The following is a 25,368-nucleotide window of genomic DNA, read 5'->3' as shown; positions in this document are numbered from 1 at the left end:
ATAAAAACGATGGACTGTGCCAATGCCGGCGCCGGCCAGGCCCTGCTGCCGCATGTCCCTGGGGTTGTGACTTGTGAATTGTGATGACAAAGAGTTAGAATTCGATTCGTTAGGTGGGTTAGAATGATCTCAACACTCCGCGATTGTGTTCGTGTTGTTTGATTCCGTAGCCTGAATTTTAATGTAACACCACTACGGGTGGGACGGTCGAGGGAGGGTCGCGCACTGCTCGCTGCCACTGTCGAGTAAAGGCCGCGCACAGGCCGCCGCCCCTGGGAAGAGCTGCGCGCAGGTGGCCGCCGGGGAATGGCCGGGTGCATACTACCAACGTCGGGGAAAGGCCACACGCAGGCCGCCGCCACCGTCGCGAAAGGCCCAGGCCAGGTGGTCACCGTGGGTTAGGAGAAGAACGAAATGTATTTGTACCGGATAAAGTGACTAAACTGCCCTCAATTAAAATAAAACACTCCCGATTAAATCAACACTCCAGATAATTTGCGGAGGGAGGAACCAGTGGTTCCTCTCAAGCACCGTATCAAGCCTCTTATTTAAAATGGAAGGTGTATTCCCAATTAATCAGCCTGAATGAATGTTCTTCTAGGATTCGCCATCGACCAATGCAAACAGAAGCTACCGATTGGCTACTGCTCCCGCGGCTCCGCTCCGCGCGAGAATCAGTTAAGCGCTACCAAACGGCAATTCCAAGTTCGATTCTCACCTGATTCGCGGCCGGTGGAGGTCGGTTCTAAGTTGCCAATGGTTGATTTGCGGTGCCGGAGCTTGATTCACGGCCGCTGGTGCTCCGTGGAGCGTCCGGCACTGTCGTTGCCCGGAGCTGGAGCCTCCGTGGAGTGCCACCAGACGTTTTTTTTTTTGGAAGCAAGAGCGGCCGGGAGGAGCAACCAGCGGAGCGGAGCAGAGTTGGGACGGTGCCAAACACACCACTCCGTCCAGGTGCAATGAACCATTGGTTGGGGATATCACTAGAGACCCGCAGGTAAAATTGGAGCACCGTCACCTGTTCTTTCCGCTCGAGCACGACGGTAACGCGCCGTTACCACCCGGAAAAGGAAATGGAAAAATTCCAGATTCTTGGGGCCAGCTGTGCATGCATTGCCCATAAATTCCCTAACATCTCCTGAATTCAGATTCTTGGAATCACTGTCGCATGCTGCTCATGAATCATGATTTCGCAAATCCGTAACGGATTACACGCCTGAGATTCGAGACCGGGCTCAAATTTTTTCGAAACGTGTCGACGTGGCAGCTGGCCATTGGTCGGCCGCAGGTATTGGCACGCCAATTTTTTTTTTCGCAGCGTTGCTTTGCAGTTTGTTGCGCGGCGATATAAACCCCTCCCGTCCTCCTCCTAAATCACGCCCATCCCACGCCTCCTCTCCCCTCTTCCTGCGCCCCAAGTGGGAAAAACCAATCGCGATTAGCCGACGTCATTTGAGGAGGAGAGGAGGAATCATCCGATAATTTCGTCGGATTGTTCTGCGGATAGACGCAGGCGCGTGGCGATGATGCGGCAGGGGGCGGGGAACTTGGTGCGGAGGTTCTCCCGCCTCGCCGCGGCGGCCGAGACGGCCGCCGCCGCCCCGAGAATGCCGGCGTTCGACCACGTGCCGCTGCCCTACGACGGGCCGAGCGCCGCCGAGATCGCCCGCAAGCGCGCCGAGTACCTCAGCCCGTCGCTGTTCCACTTCTACTCCAAGCCTGTACGTCGATCGATCCCATCCCAGGAAGATCTATCCATCTGCGGCCACCATGCCGGCGGCCAGTTCTTGATTCCTGCGGCAATAGAAACTAGCATTTTTTTTGTGGCATTCGAGAATTCCTCGGTTTCCTGATGGTTGGGCTTTTCCCTTTCTTTTTTTCTTGACCCTCGATTCAAATTTCAAACTTTGGCGACATTCTCCCTTGTCTACTCGGTTTGCAAAAAGAAGTGTACAGTATGAAGAAGAAATATTTAGACGGTTGGGGGCTGGATTAAGATCCCATTGGACGACAAAAAAAATCAAGGGGAAAAATGGCTTGTTGTGGTATAGCCTAGCCAGCCTTGGCAGAATGCTAACCAGGTTGCTGTGTTGTGTTGCGACGTTGCAGCTGAACATCGTGGAGGGGAAGAGGCAGTACCTGTACGACGAGCACGGGCGGCGCTACCTCGACGCGTTCGCCGGCATCGCCACCGTGTGCTGCGGGCACTGCCACCCCGACGTCGTGGACGCGATCACCGCGCAGGCCAGGCGCCTGCAGCACTCCACTGTGCTCTACCTCAACCACGCCATCGCCGACTTCGCCGAGGCGCTGGCCTCCAAGCTGCCCGGCGACCTCAAGGTGCGCACGCGACTGCTGGCGTCCTGTCCTGCGCCGACGCCGCTCTCGTTTCCTGATGATGCCGTTTTGTTCTCGGCATGCCCACGCAGGTCGTGTTCTTCACCAACTCCGGCACGGAGGCGAACGAGCTCGCCATCCTGATGGCGCGGCTGTACACCGGCTCCCACGACATCATATCCCTCCGCAACTCCTACCACGGGAACGCGGCCGGCACCATGGGCGCCACCGCGCAGAAGAACTGGAAGTTCAACGTCGTCCAGGTACCTGCGGTTCTGTACTACTGAATCTGTGCTGAAATGGAAGCCGTTCTCTGATTTTTTTTTTGATGACCTGCGGTGTTGAAGAGCGGCGTGCACCACGCCGTGAACCCGGACCCCTACAGAGGCGCCTTCGGCTCCGACGCCGAGAAGTACGCGCGCGACGTGCAGGAGATCATCGAGTTCGGCACCACCGGCCAGGTCGCCGGCTTCATATCCGAAGCCATCCAGGTGCGCTACACTGACGCGGCCGCTGGCGCACGAGGAGCAAGTTGAAGCTAATAGATGAAGCTATTTGCTTGTGAGTGCAGGGTGTCGGTGGGATCGTGGAGGTGTCGCCGGGGTACCTGCCGCTGGCGTACGAGAAGGTCCGGAAGGCCGGCGGGCTCTGCATCGCCGACGAGGTCCAGGCGGGGTTCGCTCGCGTCGGCAGCCACTTCTGGGGGTTCGAGACCCACGGCGTCGTCCCCGACATTGTGACCATGGCCAAGGTACAGGGCCCTGGCAGTGGCACCTCATCTTTAGTTAGTTTTCCTCCTGCTTTGTTTCCTTGCCCAGCGGCTTGCGCTCTGAACCTGACGACGACGTGCCTGCCCAACCCAATAATGTTCTCCAGGGCATCGGCAACGGCATCCCCCTGGGCGCCGTGGTGACGACGCCGGAGATCGCGCAGGTGCTGACCCGCCGCTGCTACTTCAACACTTTCGGCGGCAACCCGCTGTGCACCGCGGGCGGGCTCGCCGTGCTCAAGGTGCTCGAGAAGGAGAGGCTCCAGGAGAACGCCTTCGTCATCGGCTCCTACCTCAAGGACCGCCTCCGTGGCCTCCAGGAGAAGCACGAAAGTGAGGCTCGCATCTCCGTCGGACCGGTCGAGCTCGAGCGAGATGTTCCGTGGAGAATTCGAGAGCTTCTATCTATCTTTCTGACAACGATCCCGCTCAATCGGTCCCCTTTGTGTTCTTGCAGTCATCGGCGACGTGAGGGGGACGGGCTTCATGCTCGGCGTCGAGCTCGTGACCGACCGCCAGCTCAAGACGCCGGCCAGAGAGGAGATCTGCAACGCCATGGAACACATGAAAGGTACCTCTTCTTGTTTCTTGAGCAGTAGAAATCCTTTAACGCCGAGATCGAATAGAGTTCTCTAACATGAAACGCTGCCACTTCCTGTGTTCAGATATGGGCGTCTTGGTAGGGAAAGGCGGGTTCTATGGGAACGTCTTCAGGATCACACCCCCTCTGTGCTTCAGCAAGGAAGATGCTGGTACGTTAATCTGCTCGGTAACAATCCTTAACACTAGTTTAATTATCTAATAGCATTTGGGCTAATCGCTTTTAATCTCTGCATGCAGACTTCTTCGTTGAAGTGATGGACATTGCGCTGTCGAAACTCTGAGCGCTAACTGCTGGCGCAGACGTTGCAAAGATGGTGTTGGTTGGTGTACATATGGAAGCAATCCTTGCAAACGTTTGGCAGCTAGCTGTATCTGAGTTTACCTGGAGTAACTGAAATTGCAGCCTATCTGACTATCTCCATTATGAAATCGACAGTATGTAATTCCTGGAGAAAAAATATGGAATCATGAAACGGAGATTCATGAACCAAAGGAAGAAGACGAGGTTGTCTTGGTTACCACCATTTTATATACGTTTGCCATGTAACGTGCCAGGAATATTGGGTGGCCCAGTTGGAACTTCCTATCAGTCATCACTTGAAACTATGGACTAGTTTTGAGTTCCATTTTCGTGAGGCAATAATTTTCCGTACTTGTTAACTAGGCCAGGTGGGTGATGGCAAGCTAGGCATCGATGTGGCTTTTCCAATAATAACATTATTAGAGTTAAATAAAATGTAAGTAGTATTTTGAAATCGACACACAATCTAACATAAGACCCTAATTTATTAGAATATATATTAAGTTTTAACCTCGTTAAGTGCGTCACTTAAGTCCCAAGTACTCCTGGGTATATGCCCATGTCGAAAAGACGAAAACTAAAGTGGAGTACAATATATTTCCATGTCACGAATAGGAGCCCACTGGATGTGACAAGAACTTCCACGTGTCACTTTTACGGCAAGTATCTATAAAAAATATACTCCCTCCGTTTTTAAATATATGACACCATTGACTTTTTTTCTTTATTTGACTATTTGCCTTTTCTACAAATATTTATGCAAATAGCAAAATCTTCAAGTTAGATTCAAGAGACTCTTGATAATAGACGTAAAGGTACTCATTTCACTTCATTTAGCTAACTGATTAATTAAATAATATTGGTCAAAGTTGAAGAAAAAAGTCAACAGTGTTATATAAAAAAGAACGGATGGAGTATTTTCTCTACTGAAATAACTTCTAATTTGTTCTAAATCAAACCATTTCAAATTTGACCAAATTTAGAACAAATATTTGCATCTACTACCATATATCAAAGAAGTAAACTATAAACATTATTTTACAATGAATCTAATGTTTTTTTTGTGAAAACAATGAATCTAATGTTGATCGTTTGATATTATTTATTTCATATATTCTTATGACCCTGAGACCGAATTGGGCTGTGTCACTGTCAACGTATGCCGATAGCTTTGCTGACCATCTCGCATCCTGAATTCCTGATTCCTGAACAAAAGAGCGTTCCGCGAGCAAGGCCAATCAGATCCAACTTTTCCAGCAAGGCAGCCCCGCAACCAACTTCCACCACCCGATACAGAACCCACGCGCGAGATCAGCCCATTAAACCCACTCCCCGATACTCTCCCTCACTCTTTCCCCGTGCCCCTCCTTCCTCTCCCCCATTCACCAGCCGCCGCTCCGTCCCCGCGCCGCGCAGCGGACCCGCGCAGCGGAGAATCACCCGAGATGGCGACGGCTCTGCGCCGCCTCGCGGGCGTGCCCGGCTCCCCGTCGGCCGCCGCGGCCGCGGCCGCGCTGCTCCTCCGCCCGGCGCTGACCCGCCCGATCTCCACCGGCTTCCGCGAGGAGCGCGACACCTTCGGCCCCATCCAGGTCCCCAACGACAAGTGCGTGGCTCCCTCCTCCCCTCCCCCTCCCCCTCCCCCCCCGTAGATACCGAGCGGCTCCGTTCGGCTGATCTAGTTCGTCGCGCGTCGTTTTGATCTGCTCGTGTCGCGGCAGCCTGGATGCTGCGGTAGTGCGGTTGATCTGACGGTTCGGGCTGTTGTGTTCTGTTCCGGGCAGGCTGTGGGGTGCACAGACGCAGAGGTCGCTTCAGAACTTCGACATTGGCGGCGAGCGCGAGCGGATGCCCGTGCCCATCATCCGCGCCTTTGGCGTGCTCAAAAAGTGCGCCGCTAAGGTATTTAAATTTCTGCGTGTAAAGGGTAGATGCGTTTATTTTGCTTGTACTTGTAGGGCACTGCAAGCTTGAAAAGCGATTTCGGTAATCTCATGGAAGGAATTGTAATAACTATCGCATGATGCGCCCAAAGCATTTTGGAGATGAGATGACAGTTTTGGATTTTCCTGTTTGTTTGACCCAGCAAATATATGTAGCTACAAATGGAATATGATAGTTTCATCACAGTACAGCTTATACTTCGTTTTACTTAGGAAATGACACAAAAGACTACTTTCTCCTTCCAGTTTCCAGCTTGCTACAAATTCTGTGAACCAACTTGTTGTGTGCCATATAGATAGATGCTTTGTACTCTGTTTTTATCCAAATTCAGATTGCGCTGTTGATAACAGATAGAAACCACATTTAGTGCCAGCTTGAACTTTTCTATATACTTCCACCTTTTCACATATCATGCATGTATGGATAACTTTTCCTTTTGACTTTTGAAGGTGAATATGGAGTATGGACTTGATCCAACAATAGGCAAGGCGATAATGCAGGCAGCTGAGGAGGTCGCAGAGGGAAAGCTGGATGATCACTTCCCACTTGTTATCTGGCAAACTGGTAGTGGCACACAAAGCAACATGAATGCCAATGAGGTTGATGCCCTACCCATACAATAACTTTATGCCACATATTGTATTGAACATGTCAATTTTAGAGTTATATATATAACTGTTGCTTCAAATAATAATCCCAGCTAAGGTGTGTAAAGCTAAGTTGTACTCCCAGACACTGCAGTAACAGAAACTATCCCATACGTTATATTCTTTGCTCATTTTTTGTATGCAAGTTAGTCTGTTAAGCTAATTCTAAGATATATATATTGTTGTGCACTTGGTTTATTTTTTGGCTTCTATGTCATAATTGCTTATGGTATGTTTCCCCAATTAGGTAATTGCAAATAGGGCAGCTGAGATTCTTGGACACAAGCGTGGTGAGAAGTTTGTGCACCCTAATGACCACGTGAATAGGTCACAATCCTCCAATGATACATTTCCCACTGTAAGCTTTAACTGTTATTTATATTTATTTCAATGCGCTCTGCTGGCTGCAGATGTTTATTGTTCATATTGTTGACATCCAGGTTATGCATATAGCAGCTGCTGTCGAGATCAATTCAAAATTTATCCCAAGTTTGCAACAGTTGCATGATTCACTTCACTCAAAGGTATTATTGTCTTCCTTCCTTCCATAGGAACTTCTTGACCTATTGGCTTTGCTTCAATATGTGGACTGTGGTAGTCTGCTTCTTAAACCACAACTGCTGAACCGTCTACAAAGTTTCCAGGAATCTTATCAGCTATTCTACTGTGCATTTGTGCCTGTTCATTACGGGTTTGGTTCAAGATAAAAACATTATAAATTTGGAAACTTGTCAAGGATCTTTTTGTTGTACCCTTAATTTTGGCATTAGTTGCACACAAGTATTAGAGTGTTCGCTAACTCATGTTCACACTGTAGCAGTCCTTTATAGTCTCATCAAAGCACCAAGTTAGTAACAGTACTTTCATTAATTAAAGTTGATATCAAGATTTTAATTCTAATGAGGTATCCCATACCCATGTGATCACTTGAGACCAATTTTCTTTTTATAATGTACATGTGCCTTTTACTTTAGTGTTCTTTTCATCTGTTTGTTGCATATAAGCATTTTACATTGCGAGAGCAGCACTTATATTACTTTATTTCTCTAGAAAATAGAACAAACAATGCATAAACATTTAATTGACTGATAAGATTAAACAATGCAGATATCGTAACCGGTAAAATGAACCAGTAGTTAGAGGACACAGCATATTCTTCATATATTATATAGCACATACACTGTTCTCACAAATTTGCTAACTTCACTGTGCAGTCTGTCGAGTTTAATGACATAATCAAAATCGGACGTACACATACCCAAGATGCCACCCCGTTAACTCTTGGCCAGGAGTTCAGTGGTTACACTACACAGGTAGGGTTTGTTGCACCATATCTTTTATTCTTATTATTACCATGCACTTGAGATTATTGGATAGACTTATGAACTGTTTTGAACTCTATTTGTAGGTCAAATATGGAATTGACCGAATTAATTGTACATTACCTCGGATGTACCAGGTATGATACTAATTTTAGTTCTCCTCAAATGAATACATACCGATCATTTGCCTTGATTTGCAGCTTGCTCAAGGTGGAACTGCAGTTGGAACTGGCTTGAACACTAAGAAAGGGTAATCTCAGAATTCATTTTTGAGATGGTTTGGTTACGTCAATACCTATTATGAACTAAATTTAATTTGTTCTCTTTTGGATTCTCAATTTCATTTATTGTTCTTACTAGTCTATCACCAAATTGTTTTGGGGAAATGAATCCATGTAACCCTATCATCCAGTGTGTTATGGCATAATCCAGATTAATTTGTTAGTAATTTAGTTCCATTAAGTTTCTTTTTCTAGTTTACCTCCATTTACATATGTTGTTTCTGGATTAAAAGTACTGATATATGAAGATTTGAGTACTGTCTGGAATTTGAAATGGTTAATCATTACTATATGACTTGATTTCAGATATCTTTAGACAGAATCTTTTCCTTGCATCACTAATCTTTATTATTCATGCTGTTTCTTAAATACTTAAATTTGCATTTTTCAGATTTGATGTCAAAATTGCCGCTGCAGTGGCCAAGGAAACAAATCTACCCTTTGTGACAGCTGAGAACAAGTTTGAAGCTTTGGTTAGTAGTTGAACGTATAAGCCTTGTTTGCACGTAGGGCGAGAAAAGTATTGGTGCATAGTAATCAATAGGGGCATTTGGTAAATGATGTTGCCTGAGAAAACAAAAACAACTAGTTACAAACCAAAACCAACCGAATAATACATATTCTGTTTTCAAGTTGAGTATTTGAAATATGCACATCACTTTCTAATGTTTTATTTGATGCTAGTTGGTGGGCTTTGTTCTCTGTATTAGAAATCCTTCCTTTTCTTGCTTGGATACTGGACTTAGAACCAGGATTTCAGTTTTATCATCTTGCGAACTTTTTTTTTAATTAGATTTGTATTGATTGGTCTGTATTATTTCATCACTGTGTGTTCTCATCTGTTTTTTTGTTTTTGTTTTTTTTTGTTTTTGGCTCAAGTAGGCAGCACATGATGCTTTTGTTGAGAGCAGTAGTGCCGTAAACACAATTTCTGCGTCCCTTATGAAGATAGCAAACGACATACGCTTGCTGGGAAGGTCATTTTTCCAATCCTCTGTTTCTTATATGTCAAATATTTTTTCTAGTATTCTGGGGCATGCGCTTAATATTTCCTACACGACCACAGTGGCCCTCGCTGTGGTCTTGGTGAACTAATCCTGCCAGAAAATGAGCCTGGGAGCAGCATCATGCCTGTAAGCAGACTGTTCATGTATTATGTATGGTTGTAACATGTTTTTAATTAAAACACCATGGTAAAACTCCAGGTTCAACTATTTTTCAGGGAAAAGTTAATCCAACACAGTGTGAGGCTCTGACCATGGTTTGCGCTCAGGTACCCTATTTAATTTTATGAAAAAGGATTTTATTGTTTGCTTTGTCCTCTTGATGGAGAGCTATTGCTTATCTGAAAAACAATTACTCTAGTCATATATATTTAAGATACTAAATGGTTCTATGGTGTTATCTTCATGTTTTGTACTCTTTTAGGCTGCTTAGACAGAAACCTTGCTAGAGATAAGTGGTTCTCATTTTCTCTAGGAACACTAGTAAATCAAGTTGTTTATTTGTCTACAAAATGCCTTTTACCCTGCTTCAAAACTCAACATTAGATAAGAAACCTGAGTATCTGGATATCCACCGATGAAAAACAGTTGTGTTAGTACAAATAAATGCTGCTAATATAGTATACTAGACATATGGAATATGGTTCTGTGAGGAGTTCTTAACCTTTACCTTCCGTAAATAAGAATTGATTTTTGGTACCTGAATGGAACTGCTACCGATCCATCATCCATGTTGTGTTGTCTTATTATTTTTCTTTTTTTAGTAATGCATTTGACTTGCATCTAAACTTCAGCAATTTGGATTTGTGGTATTGCAGGTTATGGGTAATCATGTTGGTGTTACAGTTGGTGGTGCGAATGGGCATTTTGAACTGAATGTTTTCAAGCCAATGATTGCAGCTGGATTACTTCGAGTATGATATCTATTACCATACTTAAATATGCTTAACTACCATAGGAACTAATATTTGAATAGCCTTATATTGTTACTGTAATTTGTTAACTTTAGCCTCATGCTTTCACTGCAAGCATGTTATAATTTAACCTATTCACTGTTCCTTTTTCAACAGTCATTGAGATTGTTGGGAGATGCTTCTGTGTCCTTCGAGAAAAATTGTGTCCGGGGAATTCAAGCAAACCATAAGAGAATTTCACAGCTTTTGCATGAGGTAACGATCTATCAGGATTTCTGAGACACTTGCATATATTTTCAACATAAGGTGTATTACTAATTTCTTGGTATTTTTGTTCAGTCTCTGATGTTGGTGACATCTTTGAATCCTGTAAGTAAAATGCAACTTTGCATTAGTCTGTTTTTTTTATGTAAAAACTTGTGAATCACACTGAATTATGGAATGAATGCAGAAAATTGGCTATGACAATGCTGCAGCTGTAGCTAAGAAAGCTCACAAAGAAGGAACCACATTAAAGGTGACCTTTGCTTTATTTATTTCTGTTTGCATTGGCCTTGCTCTGCAGTGTAGCTTTGTTCTTTTAGGCTAAGCTTTAGGGTGATTTGTACACTGCACACATTATAAGTTCATGTCTTTTACCCCTACCATTCAATTCTTTAGGCATTAAATGTCTGAAACTTGTTATTTGGATCAGGACACTACTTGTGATATTGGTTCATTCTCCAATCTCTCTTATCCTCTTAGGCTGCTTGTTAATGTTGTCATATCACCATGAAAATTATAACTTGTTGATTTTGCACGTTTTTAAACTTTTTCCAGCATATAATATGCTTTTAAAACTTTCATATACTAATATTTTCCCCCCTTTTTCAGAAAGCTGCACTAGATCTTGGAGTATTAACGGAAGATGAATTCCATGAGCTTGTCGTCCCAGAGAAAATGATTGGCCCTTCTGATTGATAACCCCATGCTAGCTATGTTTCTTGAAGCATTCAGGCTGCCACATCTGAGTTTCATTGGTTGCCTGTGATGTCAGAATTCATGATGCTGGCCCATCCGTAAATAAAGCAAATCATATTTCATATCATCATTAGCTCCTCACCCCATTGGAGACATGTTTTTGTACGGCCCATGGTGCCTGAGAAAATAACATTCATTCCTGTTCAAATAGGGAGCAGTGTACTTTGGTTAACTGGAAGAGATGCCTTTTTCCCCCTCTTGGACATCATTTTGCACAACTTTTTCCCCAAGATGGCAAGTGTTATGTGCAATAAATGAAATGGCAACCCTGTCTCTGAAAATAATTACCATTCATCTTAAGTGAAACAAGCAAAATACATGCATTTTAGTTTTCTCCTCGTTTTGGGTCAGTTTTATCCATACAGCCGTTTCTCATCTTTACAAAAACAAGAATTATGTGCCGAAGGATGTTCACATTTCTGAACTCTAGTTCTTCTGTTATCATGTAAACATGTTCCCTACGTGTTCCGGCTGTGTAACTATATACATGTTACAAAACTAAAAACTATTGGAGTTATCAACATATTATGGAAACCATGTCATGCTACACAGCAATTACTCCTGATGATGTCAGATTTGTTGAAGGTGTTCAGTCAATTAAGAGAGTTCAAGTAAGAAACCTCGTCACTTACGCTTGTAGAACAGTAAAAAAACTGGATCATTTTGCTGATGTTCTTGCCTGTATTCACATTCTAGTGTTTGTTGGACAGTTGCCCATGGAAACCTGGAAGCAAGTATTCGTACGTATTCTTGATCTTCTACCTGCTGTCGGATTCTATACTAAACACGAAGCCAAATTAATAAACCCGTGCTAATGATGTTTTCGGGCGTTAACTACAAGGGCACAAGGCTGATGAGGAGGGAAGATGCTGGGGTTTATGCCCTCCCGCGCCACCATTCCCGGTTCCATCTCCTTGTACGGACCAAGAATCTCGCCCAGCTGCCGCTGCCTGCCTCTGTGCCTCAGGTGGCGCAACACCGGCTGCCCAACGCGACAGCGACCCGGCCGCGTCACGGCGACGAAACTGTCAAGCGCGCGCGCAGCCAGCAGCCGCGGCGCGGCGCAGCCCGTCCGCTATATAATCCGGCGGCATCCCCGGCGCCGTACCGTGCACCGTTGCTCACTTGCTCAGCGTCTCAGCTAGCGGCCTGCTAGCAAGCTCGCTCGCGCTGCTTGCTCAGTTGCTCTGCGGTTCAGCTTCAGCATGGCTGCTGCCAGCTCCGTCCACGACTTCGTCGTCAAGGTCCGCCTGCTCCCTTACTATTTACTAATGCACAAGACACGCGTGGTTAATTGTAAAGTTACCCAATCCTCCCATGCCCTTTAGATGTTGATCCGGTGGTTTAGATTTGGGAAAAGTTCAATTTTCACTCTCGAAATCGCAAAAGTCTGATTTTCAACCTTCAACTACAAAATAGGACAACATAGGCCATCCAACTGTCAAAACCGGACAAATTTGCTCCTTGGGGTGGTTTTAAAGGCGGTTTTGTATTTTCTAAAAAAAAATAAATCTAATTAGATCTAAAAAATCAAAACTAATTCACTTTAAATCAGAAAAATATGAAACAAGTACCAAAATTTTTCTAAAAATGTAACATATCTATTATTGCTCCATTTGAATCTTAGTTATTAAAAATAATAGACATAACTGCAAGCAACCAAATATTATGAATATAATAAAATTATATCTGAATAGCTTACAAGTCATGTGACAATAAATAAGTTATATTTTTAGAAAACTTTTGATATTCATTTCATAATTTTTTAACTTAAAATAAATTATTTATAATAAATTACTTATAAATTTTTTAGTGTAAAATTGAATATTTTTAATTCTCACAAAATGGAAAACCACCTTCAAAAACCACCTCAGACCAAATTTGCCCGGTTTTGACAGTTGTATGTCCTATGTTGTCCGGTTTCGTAGTTGAAGGTTGAAAATTGGACTTTTGCGATAGTTGGAGGGTGTAAACCGGACTTTTCCCTTTAGATTTTAGTTTGCACGGGTTGCACGAAAAAGTTGGTTTGCACCTGATATGTTTCCGTTTGTGATTCGTCGTGACTCAAAAGATGTATGCATTTGCATTGCGCGTAGGATGCGAGCGGCAAAGACGTGCCCCTGAGCACCTACAAGGGGAAGGTTCTCCTCATCGTCAATGTCGCATCTCGGTGGTATGCATAGCAATCTTTATCGCTCCTCTCTGTTTCATTTTAAGCGTCATGGAACAGTTTCTCCTTTTTTTCTGTTGGTTTGTACTGTTGTGCTTCATATCCTCATGAATCTTCGCCGAGGTAATGTTTTTCAAAAGGAAACTTTGCTAATGTTGAACTAACAGAGCTGCTTGTCTGTAACCATTGCAGTGGCTTGACCAATTCCAACTACACGGAGCTTGGCCAGCTATACGAGATGTATAAGGACCAGGGTGGGTTATATTCGAATTCATTGAGTACCTTTCTTTTATTTATGCTCTCAGTTGATCATGCAGATTAGTTGAACCATGTTTACTGATAACGTCCTAAAATTTGATGTGTGACTTCAGGTTTTGAGATCCTTGCTTTCCCATGCAATCAGTTCGGTGGGCAAGAGCCAGGCACAAACGAGGAGATCGTCCAGTTTGTTTGCACTCGCTTCGAGGCCAAGTATCCAATTTTTGACAAGGTACAATTGCGCACACATAATACTTCTACCTCCTTTTGTACGTTTCTAAGCTGAAAACAGCCAAGAATCAATGATAAAATTTTACCTCCATTTTTCATGTAAGGTTGATGTAAACGGTGAGGATGCTGCGCCGATTTACAAGTTCCTCAAGTCCAGCAAAACCGGCCCTTTTGGCGACAACATCAAATGGAACTTTGCCAAGTTCTTGGTTGACAAACAGGGGCGTGTTGCGGAGCGCTACGCCCCAACGACTTACCCACTGAGCATCCAGGTAAGTTCTGAACCTCAGCACTGCTGGGATTGTGCTCTGCTCGTTGAGCTTTCCTCTATCATCTGATCTCATAACACTATCTTTTGCGTTGCGAGTCTCTGCAGAAGGACATAAAGAAGCTGCTTGGGAGTTTTTGAGCCATGCATATTGCTGGAGGCTGGAGCTAAGGTGCACTGCTGCATAGCGTCGGGCACTTCAGGCTTCAGAACCCCTGAAATGTCGTAATAAGGCCGTGTTTCGAACTTTGGAGTTGCATTTGCTCTTTTTCTTCCATATGGTTCTCCAATCTTGTACTACCCTAACTACTAGTAGTAAATAGCACCCAACGTGTCCTGTGTTGGTCATAATTTTGCCATGCAAAGGTGCCACTTTTATGATTTTATCTGTGTTGGTTGTTGAGGTTTTCTGTTAAAAAAGATGGAGAATATCTTGCACAAACCCAACCCGACCAGCCGGTGCATTGGGCAGGCCCGGACATGCCGAAACCTGAAAACCCCAGGAGTAGCTGATTAAAAAAAAAACCGACCAGACCGACGGCACGCTTAACAATCTTTACGGCCCATTAGCCTGCCAAAAGAAATCAAGAGTTTTCCCTTTCGGATCTGATTTTCTTTTCCGTCTGGGATCCGACTTAACTACTGGGTCCCGATTCGTTCGCGGGGTGCAGTCCGATTCCGGCTAGGAGTCGCGATTCCTGGCATATATATATGCAAGTTGTAAGTCCATACATATTGCGTTCCAGGTTGTGTAAATTAAATCTTGGGGCGCAGGATCTCACGTTAGACAAGGTAGAAGGGTCGGGCAAGTCGCAGATGGAGATGAGGACGCAATCGTCGGGTCGCTGCTTGTGTGGCACGGCCAAGCCGGCGGCGGCGGTGCAGCAGAAGCATAATCTCTATCTGGTGCTGGACGACTGGGATAAAGGCTACAGCATCTACAGAGTGAGCGAGGAGGATTTCGTCGTCTCCGACGCCGACGCCGACGCCGACGACAAGAACAGCCCTCGCCAACAAGCGGACTCCCCGCTGGTCCGCATCAAGGCGTACCAGTGCGCGTGGTTCGTGGCGGGCCATGAGACCAAGATTTTCGCAATGAATCCGGCGAAATCCAGCCCCGGCATCCCCGTATTGGACACGGCGACCTTGTCGATGACCGTGTGCCCCAACACCTACTCCCGGGGTAACCATGGCCAGAGACCCGTGTACGCCTCCGTCGGGGACAGGTTCCTGTGCTTCTCCTACCCTTTCGTCGACGTGCTGGGGCCGGAGCCGGCGGCGCTCTCCGGCGCATGGTCATGGACCACCATCGAACATGATCAGCCGTTCGACTCCACCTCCGTCGGCGGCTACGCCGTGCACCCGGACGGGCGCACAGTCTTCATGTCAGTGTGGGGCTACAACCCCGACGTTAGTCCGGCGAGAATTCACGGCGACCGGTGCAGCACCTACGCCTTTGACATGGAGCGCTTGGATTGGACCTACCTCGGCGAGTGGACCCTGCCGTTCAGAGGGCAAGCCCACTATGACAGGGAGCTGGACGCCTGGGTTGGGATCTGCTGGTACAAACAGGATGGAGCTGCCGGCCGCGTCTGCTGCTGCGACGTCCCGCCCGATGCTGAGCCGCGCGACACCGTGCCCACATGGAGGCTCGGCGTCGACGTGCTTTTTCGTCCGGACGACTTGCATTTTGGCGCTAAGCTCGTGTACAAGGGCGACAGCAACTTCTGCTTGGTCGAGTCCCGCCGGCGGGTGCACGACGACCATGATGGCCGTTACTTTCGCGACGTGAAGATGACCTCGTTTGCCCTCAAGTACGACAAGCTGGGAGATCTGCGGACTACCCGCCGTCGGGGCTATGCGTCCCTGTGGTACCAATCTCACAAAGGTGGGAACCCGGCAGACGATCCAGTGGCGTTCTGGATGTGATGTGAATAATGCTCACAGGCTTGCTTGCTTCAGGAGCATATATATATAACCCTGTACTTTCAGCTTATGTATATGTATACTATGTTGTAGGACAAATAAATGTGGCATACACAGTCGTGCTAGTTCTGCTATGGCTCTAATGGGACATATATATATATATATATATATATATATATATATATATATATATATATATATATATATATATATATATATATATATATATAACACAAAGGAAGCAGCTTATAAACTGGGTTCGCAAATATTCCTATGGCTCTAATGGGACATAACTTTCATCACAAAGGAGAAGTTTAGCTATCAGTTTTAATCTTTGAAATAAATTCTCTCCAGCGACAAGATATAAAGAATCAGGGTCTCATTATTCTTACTATATCCATCTTAAGCGAACATGATGTACTTTTAAGCTCCCAACAGCAACAAGATTTCTAGTAATATAATCACGCAACACTCATATTTAGGTTAACACTAAGCAAAACATCTTTTCATGTTGGAAAGCATATTATAACAGAGCATCTTCAATTTAATTCGAAACGGAAAGCAACTCGTGTAAAAATAGAAAGTTTAGGAAGCAAACCGAGCCGTGGACGGAAATCATCCGAGGTGGGGCCAGCAGTGGGCCGCCCGACCTGTTTATAGGGCCGCGCGGCTTGCCCCTGTGGCGCTCCGCTTCGTCGTGCGAGACTCTGGTTACGTTACTTTCTGTTTTCCATAGATTTTGTCGTCGGAGATTCTGTTTTGGTCGTCGTTCTTCTCCCCCACACTTACTTCATGTTACCTTGTATGCAAAGCATGGTGGAGACAAAAACAAATATCCAGAGAAATTAATGATGGATCACTTTATTCAATATATGGAGAGAACTTTATTACACTTTGACACTTAAACAAATCTAAACTTTAGAGCAAACCAAACTATTCAAACTAGACTTTAACAGACTTGACACTAATACTTGTGCTCTCTCTAACTAAAACTTCAAGAGGACCCTTACCCTTCTTAGGATCGCGACCAACATCCTCATTGTCACTTCGCTTTTTTCTAACATCCTCCTTCTTGAGAAGATGGAGGACAGACCTAGTAAGGGTGTTGTTGGTGCGATGTATGTCCCTACACATCTCTGCGAGGGCAGCTACTTCCTGGGCGAGATCCGCAACAGTCTTCCTATTCTTCTTTTTCTGCGGCATCCTCTGGCTGGCTTCTAGGAAGGGGATCCTCTTTCTTCTGTTCTTTCTCTGCATCAAACTCTTTCTTTTTTGCCCACAAATGATCTAAAGCTGCCACATAAGCATCACCCCCACCCCGTCGCAATGCTTCTTTGACCTTCTTCTTACCCATTGGTCGCTTCCATATATCGGCCTCTTGAGGTCCATTCTCATTGGTACCATTGTTGCTACTATCAACATTGATAGGGTTGGACATTCCCTGACTTGGATATGGTTTGTCTTTTATGGCCCTAAGGACCTTTGTAGACGAAGCTTGGGTCGTAAGGTTTCATAGACTTGCCGTGAAGTGTTACAGAAGTGTCGTTGGCCGGACCGGAGACACTGTCTGGTAGTTCAAAACGTGAGCGTGAGCACAAAGAGAGGAACAAGAATTCGAATTTGTACCTGGCGGACTGCTGAGCGTGAGGTCGTCATGGGCCGGGTCAACTGCACGGGGCTGCAGAAACTCGACGATGCCGCAGCAGAACAGTTGAGATGGGGGCAGGGCTCGCGGATCTTGCGCCGGCGTCTCCCCACGGACCTTGTGTCGGCATCGCCCGCCGGGTGCTGCGCCCAACGATGCTACACGGAGCCAAGAGGGGCGAAATATGACTGGCGTGTGGCGGGATTGGGAGCTTGTCCTCGAGTCGCAAATATAGCTTTGGATGGCTTCGGTTTTGGAACTGCGGAGTGATTGGGCATTGGGATAGGCCACTGTTGGAGCCATATTTTTCATTTACTTCCAAAACAAAAAAATTTGGGATGTATTTTGGGTACTCTTAGAGATGCTCTTAATTTTTCTGTCTAATACAAAAATATGCTGCTCTCCTTCGTTCTCTTGAAGGAAAAAAATATACAAGTAGTTTCTTCAGTCGCATACAGACCATCAGCTGACTGCTACATATGTGTACGTACGCTGCTAACTGATTGGACATTCACCGTCGTCTGCTGTGCACGCTGGCCTGATACCGCCGCTATTTTGTATTTGCAGCGCATGCACGCGCTCATCGGAAGATTAGTTTGAGGAGATCCTCTGCTGGCGCCGATGGCGACGTCCATGGCTTGCTCTTCCTAGCTCCCGTCCGTAGCGAATAGATATAAAGCACGACAGCGTTGCTGCCTGCTGCCAAACCTCGCGGCGACCGGCGAGCAACAGCCAACAGGGCATCTCCTGATCTCTCTCTGGCCGGCCGCGAGAGTCCACAAGCCATAGGGGGCGCAATGGCAAGGAGATTCCTCACGTCCGACGACACCGCGCCACCGCCGGCAACGGACGGCACCCCTCCGGCGCCGCATATGTAGTGGAACCTGCACGGGTCGGCCGCGAAGGCCGCCGTCGCCGGGAACGTCATCGTCGCGGTGCTCTTCTTCGCCGCCATCGTCTGGCGCATCTTCTTCTCGGGAAGAGGCCAGGACGATGACGCCGTTGCTCGGCAGGCGCGGGGGGCAGGCGGCGGTGCCGCGGTCGGGGCGTCCTCCTCGGCTGCGAGCATGCTGGGCGCGTCGCCGCGGGCGGGACGCGGCCTGCAGGAGGACGACCTCCTGGCGCTGCCGGTGTACGTGCACGGCTCGTCCTCGGAACCGGAGGAGAGCGGCGAGGGGAAGGTGGAGTGCGCGGTGTGCATCGGCGAGCTCAGGGACGGCGACACCGGCCGGATCCTGCCGCGGTGCGGGCACCGGTTCCACGCCGAGTGCGTGGACAGGTGGTTCCGGTCGCACGTCACCTGTCCGCTCTGCCGCGCCGTCGTGGCGGACGGCGGCTCCGGCAAATCATGCCCCAAGATATAATGCAGCTGGGCGGGTGTCAGCACAGAACGAAGTTGAAGCTGTCCGCTGGGTTACTGTGCATGGTTTTGTAAATGGTGTGTTACTATTTGTTACTCTCTACTGGAATGCAAGTATGCAACTCTGATAAAATTTTGCACTGGGCGTTCTAGGCAGCGGAGACAGGGCTATTCTTTGCACATTGAGATGTGCCACCCTAATACAACTCTGAACTAATCAGCAAACATAATTCCCATGTTCGTTGAACCAGATGTACACTTAATAAGCAGAATTCTCACACAATCCAATCAAGCACAGCAAGAAACTGTGGTCAGTAATACGCAGAGCTGACTCTGCTTATACAAATGACAATGGGAAAACACAGGAGAGGATTCAGCATACATTACCATGTCCTGGTTTGGTCATTCTTCCATTCCATTGGAAGAATAATCAACTATATATGCTGATTTTTAACATAAGTGCTTGAGTGATATGAGTAGCACCAAGTTTGGCCAGTTGTAAATAGCAACAAGAGATGAAGAAAGTCATAGCGAAGCCACATGGCTTCTTTCGGAAATTAATCAGATCAATTGACCTCCCTATTTCAAGGGAGTATATGTTGATAGTGCATATATTAGATAGTATAGTTGTCGATATATGTTTCTATAGATTTTGTTAAAGTCAGTCAAATTTGAGTTAGAACAAATACAATATGACATGTAAATAAAAACGGAGGGAGTAGCGTGCCAGCGGAATTCAATATCTTACTTCAAGTACAGACAAAATAGCAGCTCTCACTTATTTTTTGGGGTGAAAAATGTTAATGCAACTTCACACATGTAAATATTTGTTTCAACTCGTTACAAAGTCTACGTGAATAGGAATCGAGGGATGATGCATACGGTCCAAATTTTTTTATTTGCAACATGTAGCTTATAAATATCTAAGGCGGGCTTCACCTCCACATGTGCTGTATAGATTAATGAAATAATGTAAAATGATTCGTTTAAGAGCAAGATACAAATGGATCTGGATGGAGAACCAAATGCCCTTGGTCGTAAACTAATAACTAATTGTGCAAAAGTGAGGACAGCTCCTCTTGCTTGCATCTTACTATCACTGACTCGAGATTTTTTTTTATATGCATCTCATAAGACATATTATGTTGTGTTTAGTTCGCGAAAAAGTTTGAGTTTCGGTACTGTAGCATATTTCATTGATATTTGAAAATTAATATTTAATCATGAACTAATTAGACTTAAAAGATTAATCTCCAATGAAACAGTTAAACTATATAATTAGTTATTTTTTCAACTGCATTTAATGCTCCATGCATGTGTCCGAAAATTCGATGTGACGGGTACTGTAGGAAAATTTTTGGGAACTAAACAGGGCCTTAGGAAAAAATTATGTAAATCCTATTTTTTTCCAAAAAAACAGAAATGCTCCACTGATCATTAATAATAATATCCATTTCTATTCTTATAATTTTTTGTCATGTCCACCAGAACCATAACAACCAAGGTATTGAATCTAACTCAACTGAAAAGATGATGGATGAGGGGTACCTCACCTTTTATATTTTGCTCACAACTAAACCTAACATTGTCCCCACTAGAAATGTAAGACATGACTTTGACTAACAATTTCAATTGATTACCATGCTCGGGTGGAAAGGGGAGGATTACGAAGAGAGAAAAGAAGAGGGATGAAGAAGAATTTATCAGTAGGGCTTGGGGCAAAAATGATGTTTCACCATCTTTCTCTCCTCAGCCAAATATTACTTTTCTAATCCATGTGGTAGGATGTGAAACTAGATTATCTTCTATAGCATTGAACATTTTGAACGGTATCAGCGCAAGATGTTGTAGACATGCACGAAGGCATGCAAATTGCAGCAACATGGACATAGACATGTAGTGGTAGCTAGCTTAATCTTTAGAAATTTCACAGAAGGGGGATATGGCCCGTGATCTTAAAGTAGCTCCACAAGTGGCCTCATACTCTTAGTCCCTCCATCCTAAAATATAAAATATTTTGGTTTGTTCAAAGTCAAAGTAGTTTAAATTTTTACTAAATTTATAGAAAAGAATATTAACATCTGACACATCAATAAATACATATTAAAATATATTTCATAATATATCTAATTAATTATTCTCATTTTACGTTCAAAATATTACTCCTCTTTTCTATAAATTTGGTCAAACTTAGAACATTTTGACTTAGAACAAACCAAAATATCTTACTAGTATCTTTCAGGACGGAGGAAGTATTTATTAGCAGCATGTAACTAACCGGGCTTTCTAAAAATATGGTCAGAAGTTAAATTTTACATAAGGAAATTAAACTTGACCACTTAATTAGATGGTAGTTGAGGGTAACTAGGGAGGGATGATAATAAAGTGGGTCGGTCCAATTTCTAGGACCATACTCTTTTTGTGGATTTCTTTTTTCAAATGCCAAAATTGCATTTTTCATTGAATAGAGAATAGAGAAAGTAAATCTTGCACTGGTGAATTAGTCTATTTAGCTACTGGTAGGCATTTATTCATTCTCTTAAAAGGATATATTTTAATGTTAAAAATTATTAGCCTGTTCTAGTGGCTCGGTGCCGTGTTGACATATATAGGTAGTGGCGTAGTGCAGCAAATCAAAGAGCAGAAATTTTCTAAGTGACGATCGGCTGTAGCAGTGTTGGGTACTTAGGCCTAATTAAATCCCAATTGGCGTTGAGTCTAGGCTGTTGTAAGTTGATTGATTCTGGAAACAGTAAAAAAACAAGAACTGGTAGATTAAGCATTTGAATTGACGAATGAAACACCAAATGCCGTGGTCATTAACAAACAATCAGGATAGCATTTTGTTCTTTTTTTTTCTTGCAGGAATCCAATGGGTGTGAATTTGCCTGGTCAATTATTTGATCCTGGGAAGAAACTATAGTGATCAATAGAGCTGACTCAGCTTCGTCTACGAGTGACAATTGGGAAACATAGGACGGTATCCAGTATTGATAGAAAATTCCGTCAAGCTTATCTTTGTTTTTTTAAACAAACTATACATGCAGGCTCCCTACATTTTGATGCTTGTGTACTATACATGCAACAAGCCAACAATGTATGAACAGTCACATGATTGTTCCAGGTCATATCAAAGCCACATGATTTCTTGTTTGCTGAAAGGAATTAAAAAAATTAAGATAATTCCTGCTTTGGGTAAGTCAACTCTCGCATCTGATTGGCAGCAAAGCAAATTTAATTCAGTTTCGTACTTGAAGCGGCGGCACATAAAAACGATGTCAACCGGCCAACTTGCACTTCTGTCTGCTGAGGCAAAAAAAAAAAAAATAAGGAGACTTTGGACGTGAACATGTTATGTATATCGATTTGTATACTGCAAGTAGTGTTGTTCTATAACCTAAAAAGGCAGGCTGCATCTTCAGAGATGCAGGCAGGTAGTGACTTCTGATGTTGATTAATTTGAGCACTAATAAAACAAAAAAGGATGGATAAAAATCATTTGAATGATGTAGGACCATATGAGCACTACTACTACTGCTGTTTTTTTTAGAATAACAAGGCAGCAATATATTAAATCAAACGTTCATTACATATTATATTCCGAATAATCTCAGGAGACTCGTTAAACCAAACTACATCTTTAAACACATCAGCTTGCTTAGCTAACACATGAGCTGCCTTATTACACCTCCTACTAACATAGGTCAAGGTTACAGAAGGATTTTCACAGATCAAGTTTTTAACATCCTGGACAATAACTCCCACATTAGATCTATCATAGACCTTGGATTTTATCTTCTTGATAACACCTAAGCAGTCAGAGGCCACAACAACTTGCTGCAAGTTGTACTCTGAGGAAAAGGAGACAGCTCTTCTTATGGCTATTGCTTCAGCTAGCTCTGGATCATCAAATCTTTGTATTAACTGACAGCAAGCAGCAATTAAATTGCCTCTATGATCACGAACCACAAAGCCAACACCCATACGAGATGGCTTTTTATATGTTGCTGCATTAACATTAATCATCAACCATCCATCCGGCGGTGGAATCCACTTTGGAACAGAGTATTCAGATTCACACCTATGCGATGTTGGTGATTTAAATAAGTGCAGCAATGCCATTTGTGCATAAGCTTTGACCCTTTCTGCAACTCTATTGGGATGAATATGCTTTTCACCATTACGTATAGCATTTCTTGCCTCCCAAATATGCCAAGCTGTGATGGTAAAGACCATTGCATCCTCATCAGTAGCATCATCTAGGAAATCAAAGGGCCATTGTTTGATTGAAGCCAAATATTGGATTTTGCATCTGATGCCAAAACACTTTTTTATTTCACGCCAAATTTCATATACATATTGGCACGTTAAAATAGCATGTTGCACCGTTTCTTCCCTACCACAGTAGCAGCACAGATCAGAGGCATGTAGGTTTCGAAGTTTGAGTTGAGCACCTGTCGGCAAGCAGTTGTGAGCCATCCTCCATAACATAACCTTCATCTTGGGCGGCGCCTGAATAGACCAAAGACATTTCCACATTTTAGAATTTTCCTTTTGATATGAATTTTCTCCTTTGCCATTAGCACTCATAAATCTATGAAAACTTTCCATTCTCATCAAGGAATATGCTGTTTTGACCGTATAAATACCTGATTTAGAGTGTGGCCGGGCTGGGAAATCCTCATAGGTAGTTTTGCTCAATGGGATCTTTAGGATCTTATCTGCATCATCTTCTGTGAAGCATGTCCGAATAAGGCCCTCATTCCAATCACCAGATTGTTCATCTACAAGAAAATGAACTGTGAGATCATCAGGAAGAGGCACAATAGGTTTCAGTAAAGAAGATTTTTCAATCCAACAATCTCTTGTTAACTAGATCCTTCTCCCATCTCCCACTCTCCATAATATACCTTTCTCCAGCAGCTTCTTCCCATGCATGAGACTTCGCCATGTAAAAGATGAACTTCTTGGCTGTGGTGCGAACCAAAAATCACAATGAGGGAAATAACGGCCTTTTAGCACCCTTGCACAAAGAGAATGTGGTACTGTAAGGAGTCTCCAGCATTGCTTTCCCAACATTGCTTGATTAAATAGTTCCATGTCTCGAAAGCCCATGCCACCCAAAGCTTTTGGTGTGGTTAACCATTCCCATGATCGCCAATGCATTTTCTTCTTCCCATTTTCAATCCCCCAAAAATGATTTGAAATTGTCATTCTCATCTTATCACATATTCCAGCTGGCAGTCGAAAGCAACTCATCACATAAATTGGAATTGCTTGTATCACTGATTTCAGCATGACTTCCTTACCCGCCCGAGAAAGGGGTCGATCACTCCATCCTCTTACCACTCTCCACATTCGATCTGGTAGGAAATTAAAGGTATTAGAAGGTGATCAACCTACCCAAGATGGCATTCCCAAATAGTTTGACTGCAATGCTTCATTCTGTATATTCAGATGTGTCTTCACTCTTTGTTTGATTTGTTCTGGACAATGAACACCAAAGAAAACTAAAGATTTCCGACGATTGATCCTCTGTCCAGAACCTTCACTGTAAACCTGCAGCACCTCATTTAGAGCCTGAATATTCTTCGCATCTCCTCTTGTGAAAAAAATACTATCATCCGCAAAGAGAAGATATGATATCGCTGGCCCCTTTGCTCCTACTAGTACTGCTATTATTAGCAATGCAGAAGGGAAATTACTACTTCAACTTGCATTTATATATTCATACATTTCAATCTACATCAAGGACGCATTGCCGTCTCTTCAGATATTCATATGTGGGCGCAATCTGGACCTCGATCTTGAATAGACAGTTACTAATTACTACAGTTCGTCACCAGTAAATAAATTCTATAATTTTTGCAAGTTGGACTTCGCTGTTCAGTTGTACGTCCAAGCTGGTCTATCTGCAGCTCGGAACCCCATACAAATAGGCAAAAGTTCTTGCGTCCTATTCCTGTCACAGTAGCTTAAAGGGAATTTTGTTGTGAGATGTAGCCATGTAGGACCCATCGCATGTTCAAGCAAATACTCCGCATCTGGCCTCTGGAGTTAACCGCCTCAGTCCTTTTTTTTTCTTTAAAACAAACAACCCAATGTGCCTTTTCTTGCTAGATCCAACAGTAAGAATAGCATTTTGCAATGACATATTCCCTCTGTTCCAAATTATTAGTTATTTTAACTTTTTTAGATATATTAATTTTACTATTTATTTAGACATGATATATATCTAGATGCATGATAAAATTATGTATTTAGAAAAATCAAACCGACTAATAATTTAGGACGGAGGGAGTACTAATAGAGTGAGGCACATCAAGGACCTATTTGCCTAAATTAAATAAGATCGAGTTGCAGCATAT

At 44.2% G+C, this 25,368-nt stretch overlaps 3 protein-coding genes and 1 pseudogene across 4 annotated transcripts; all 4 read left to right on the top strand.

Annotated features, from left to right (window-relative positions):
• The first annotated feature begins 1,376 nt into the window (after positions 1-1,376).
• Positions 1,377-4,335, top strand: LOC120692838 (alanine--glyoxylate aminotransferase 2 homolog 3, mitochondrial-like). 2 transcript variants are annotated; one of them, XM_039976233.1, is made up of 9 exons: positions 1,377-1,721; positions 2,110-2,340; positions 2,430-2,600; positions 2,685-2,828; positions 2,909-3,088; positions 3,214-3,439; positions 3,564-3,677; positions 3,772-3,858; positions 3,947-4,335. In XM_039976233.1, exons 1-9 carry the CDS (start codon positions 1,524-1,526, stop codon positions 3,988-3,990), a joined length of 1,395 nt encoding a protein of 464 aa, XP_039832167.1. In that variant the 5' UTR covers positions 1,377-1,523; the 3' UTR covers positions 3,991-4,335. The 2 variants fall into 2 exon arrangements, with proteins under 2 accessions (XP_039832167.1, XP_039832168.1); XM_039976234.1 differs by having other exon boundaries at positions 1,385-1,721; positions 2,723-2,828.
• A 1,016-nt stretch (positions 4,336-5,351) lies between these two features.
• Positions 5,352-11,470, top strand: LOC120691089 (fumarate hydratase 1, mitochondrial-like). Its single transcript, XM_039974053.1, has 17 exons — positions 5,352-5,616; positions 5,795-5,912; positions 6,404-6,553; positions 6,849-6,959; positions 7,042-7,125; positions 7,816-7,914; positions 8,010-8,060; positions 8,124-8,173; positions 8,596-8,677; positions 9,087-9,181; positions 9,271-9,337; positions 9,427-9,477; positions 10,027-10,122; positions 10,279-10,377; positions 10,462-10,491; positions 10,574-10,639; positions 10,996-11,470. Exons 1-17 carry the CDS (start codon positions 5,456-5,458, stop codon positions 11,080-11,082), a joined length of 1,497 nt encoding a protein of 498 aa, XP_039829987.1. The 5' UTR covers positions 5,352-5,455; the 3' UTR covers positions 11,083-11,470.
• A 415-nt stretch (positions 11,471-11,885) lies between these two features.
• On the top strand, positions 11,886-14,428 carry LOC120691090 (probable phospholipid hydroperoxide glutathione peroxidase 6, mitochondrial). Its single transcript, XM_039974054.1, has 6 exons — positions 11,886-12,386; positions 13,239-13,315; positions 13,505-13,566; positions 13,684-13,802; positions 13,906-14,073; positions 14,178-14,428. The coding sequence occupies exons 1-6, from the start codon at positions 12,348-12,350 to the stop codon at positions 14,208-14,210; spliced, it is 498 nt and encodes a 165-aa protein (XP_039829988.1). The 5' UTR covers positions 11,886-12,347; the 3' UTR covers positions 14,211-14,428.
• Positions 14,429-18,415: 3,987 nt separating this feature from the next.
• On the top strand, positions 18,416-19,039 carry LOC120690187 (annotated as a pseudogene).
• The last annotated feature ends 6,329 nt before the right edge of the window (positions 19,040-25,368 follow it).

The sequence above is a fragment of the Panicum virgatum genome, chromosome 9N, assembly GCF_016808335.1.
Source record: "Panicum virgatum strain AP13 chromosome 9N, P.virgatum_v5, whole genome shotgun sequence".
NCBI classification, from domain to species: Eukaryota; Viridiplantae; Streptophyta; class Magnoliopsida; order Poales; family Poaceae; genus Panicum; species Panicum virgatum.
The sequence above is the reverse complement of the archived record's forward strand: the minus strand, read 5'-3'. Positions and strand labels throughout refer to the sequence as shown.

Bases quoted from the DNA above. Each gene is read 5' to 3' on its own strand.
- LOC120691089 (XM_039974053.1), top strand. From the start codon at position 5,456: ATGGCGACGGCTCTGCGCCGCCTCGCGGGCGTGCCCGGCTCCCCGTCG. The intron at 7,126-7,815 runs GTATTATTGTCT...TTCACTGTGCAG, and splicing joins ATGATTCACTTCACTCAAAG to TCTGTCGAGTTTAATGACAT. The intron at 9,338-9,426 runs GTAAGCAGACTG...ACTATTTTTCAG, and splicing joins CTGGGAGCAGCATCATGCCT to GGAAAAGTTAATCCAACACA.
- LOC120692838 (XM_039976233.1), top strand. From the start codon at position 1,524: ATGATGCGGCAGGGGGCGGGGAACTTGGTGCGGAGGTTCTCCCGCCTC. The intron at 1,722-2,109 runs GTACGTCGATCG...GCGACGTTGCAG, and splicing joins TCCACTTCTACTCCAAGCCT to CTGAACATCGTGGAGGGGAA. The intron at 3,440-3,563 runs GTGAGGCTCGCA...GTGTTCTTGCAG, and splicing joins CCTCCAGGAGAAGCACGAAA to TCATCGGCGACGTGAGGGGG.
- LOC120691090 (XM_039974054.1), top strand. From the start codon at position 12,348: ATGGCTGCTGCCAGCTCCGTCCACGACTTCGTCGTCAAG. The intron at 12,387-13,238 runs GTCCGCCTGCTC...CATTGCGCGTAG, and splicing joins TCCACGACTTCGTCGTCAAG to GATGCGAGCGGCAAAGACGT. The intron at 13,803-13,905 runs GTACAATTGCGC...TTTTCATGTAAG, and splicing joins AGTATCCAATTTTTGACAAG to GTTGATGTAAACGGTGAGGA.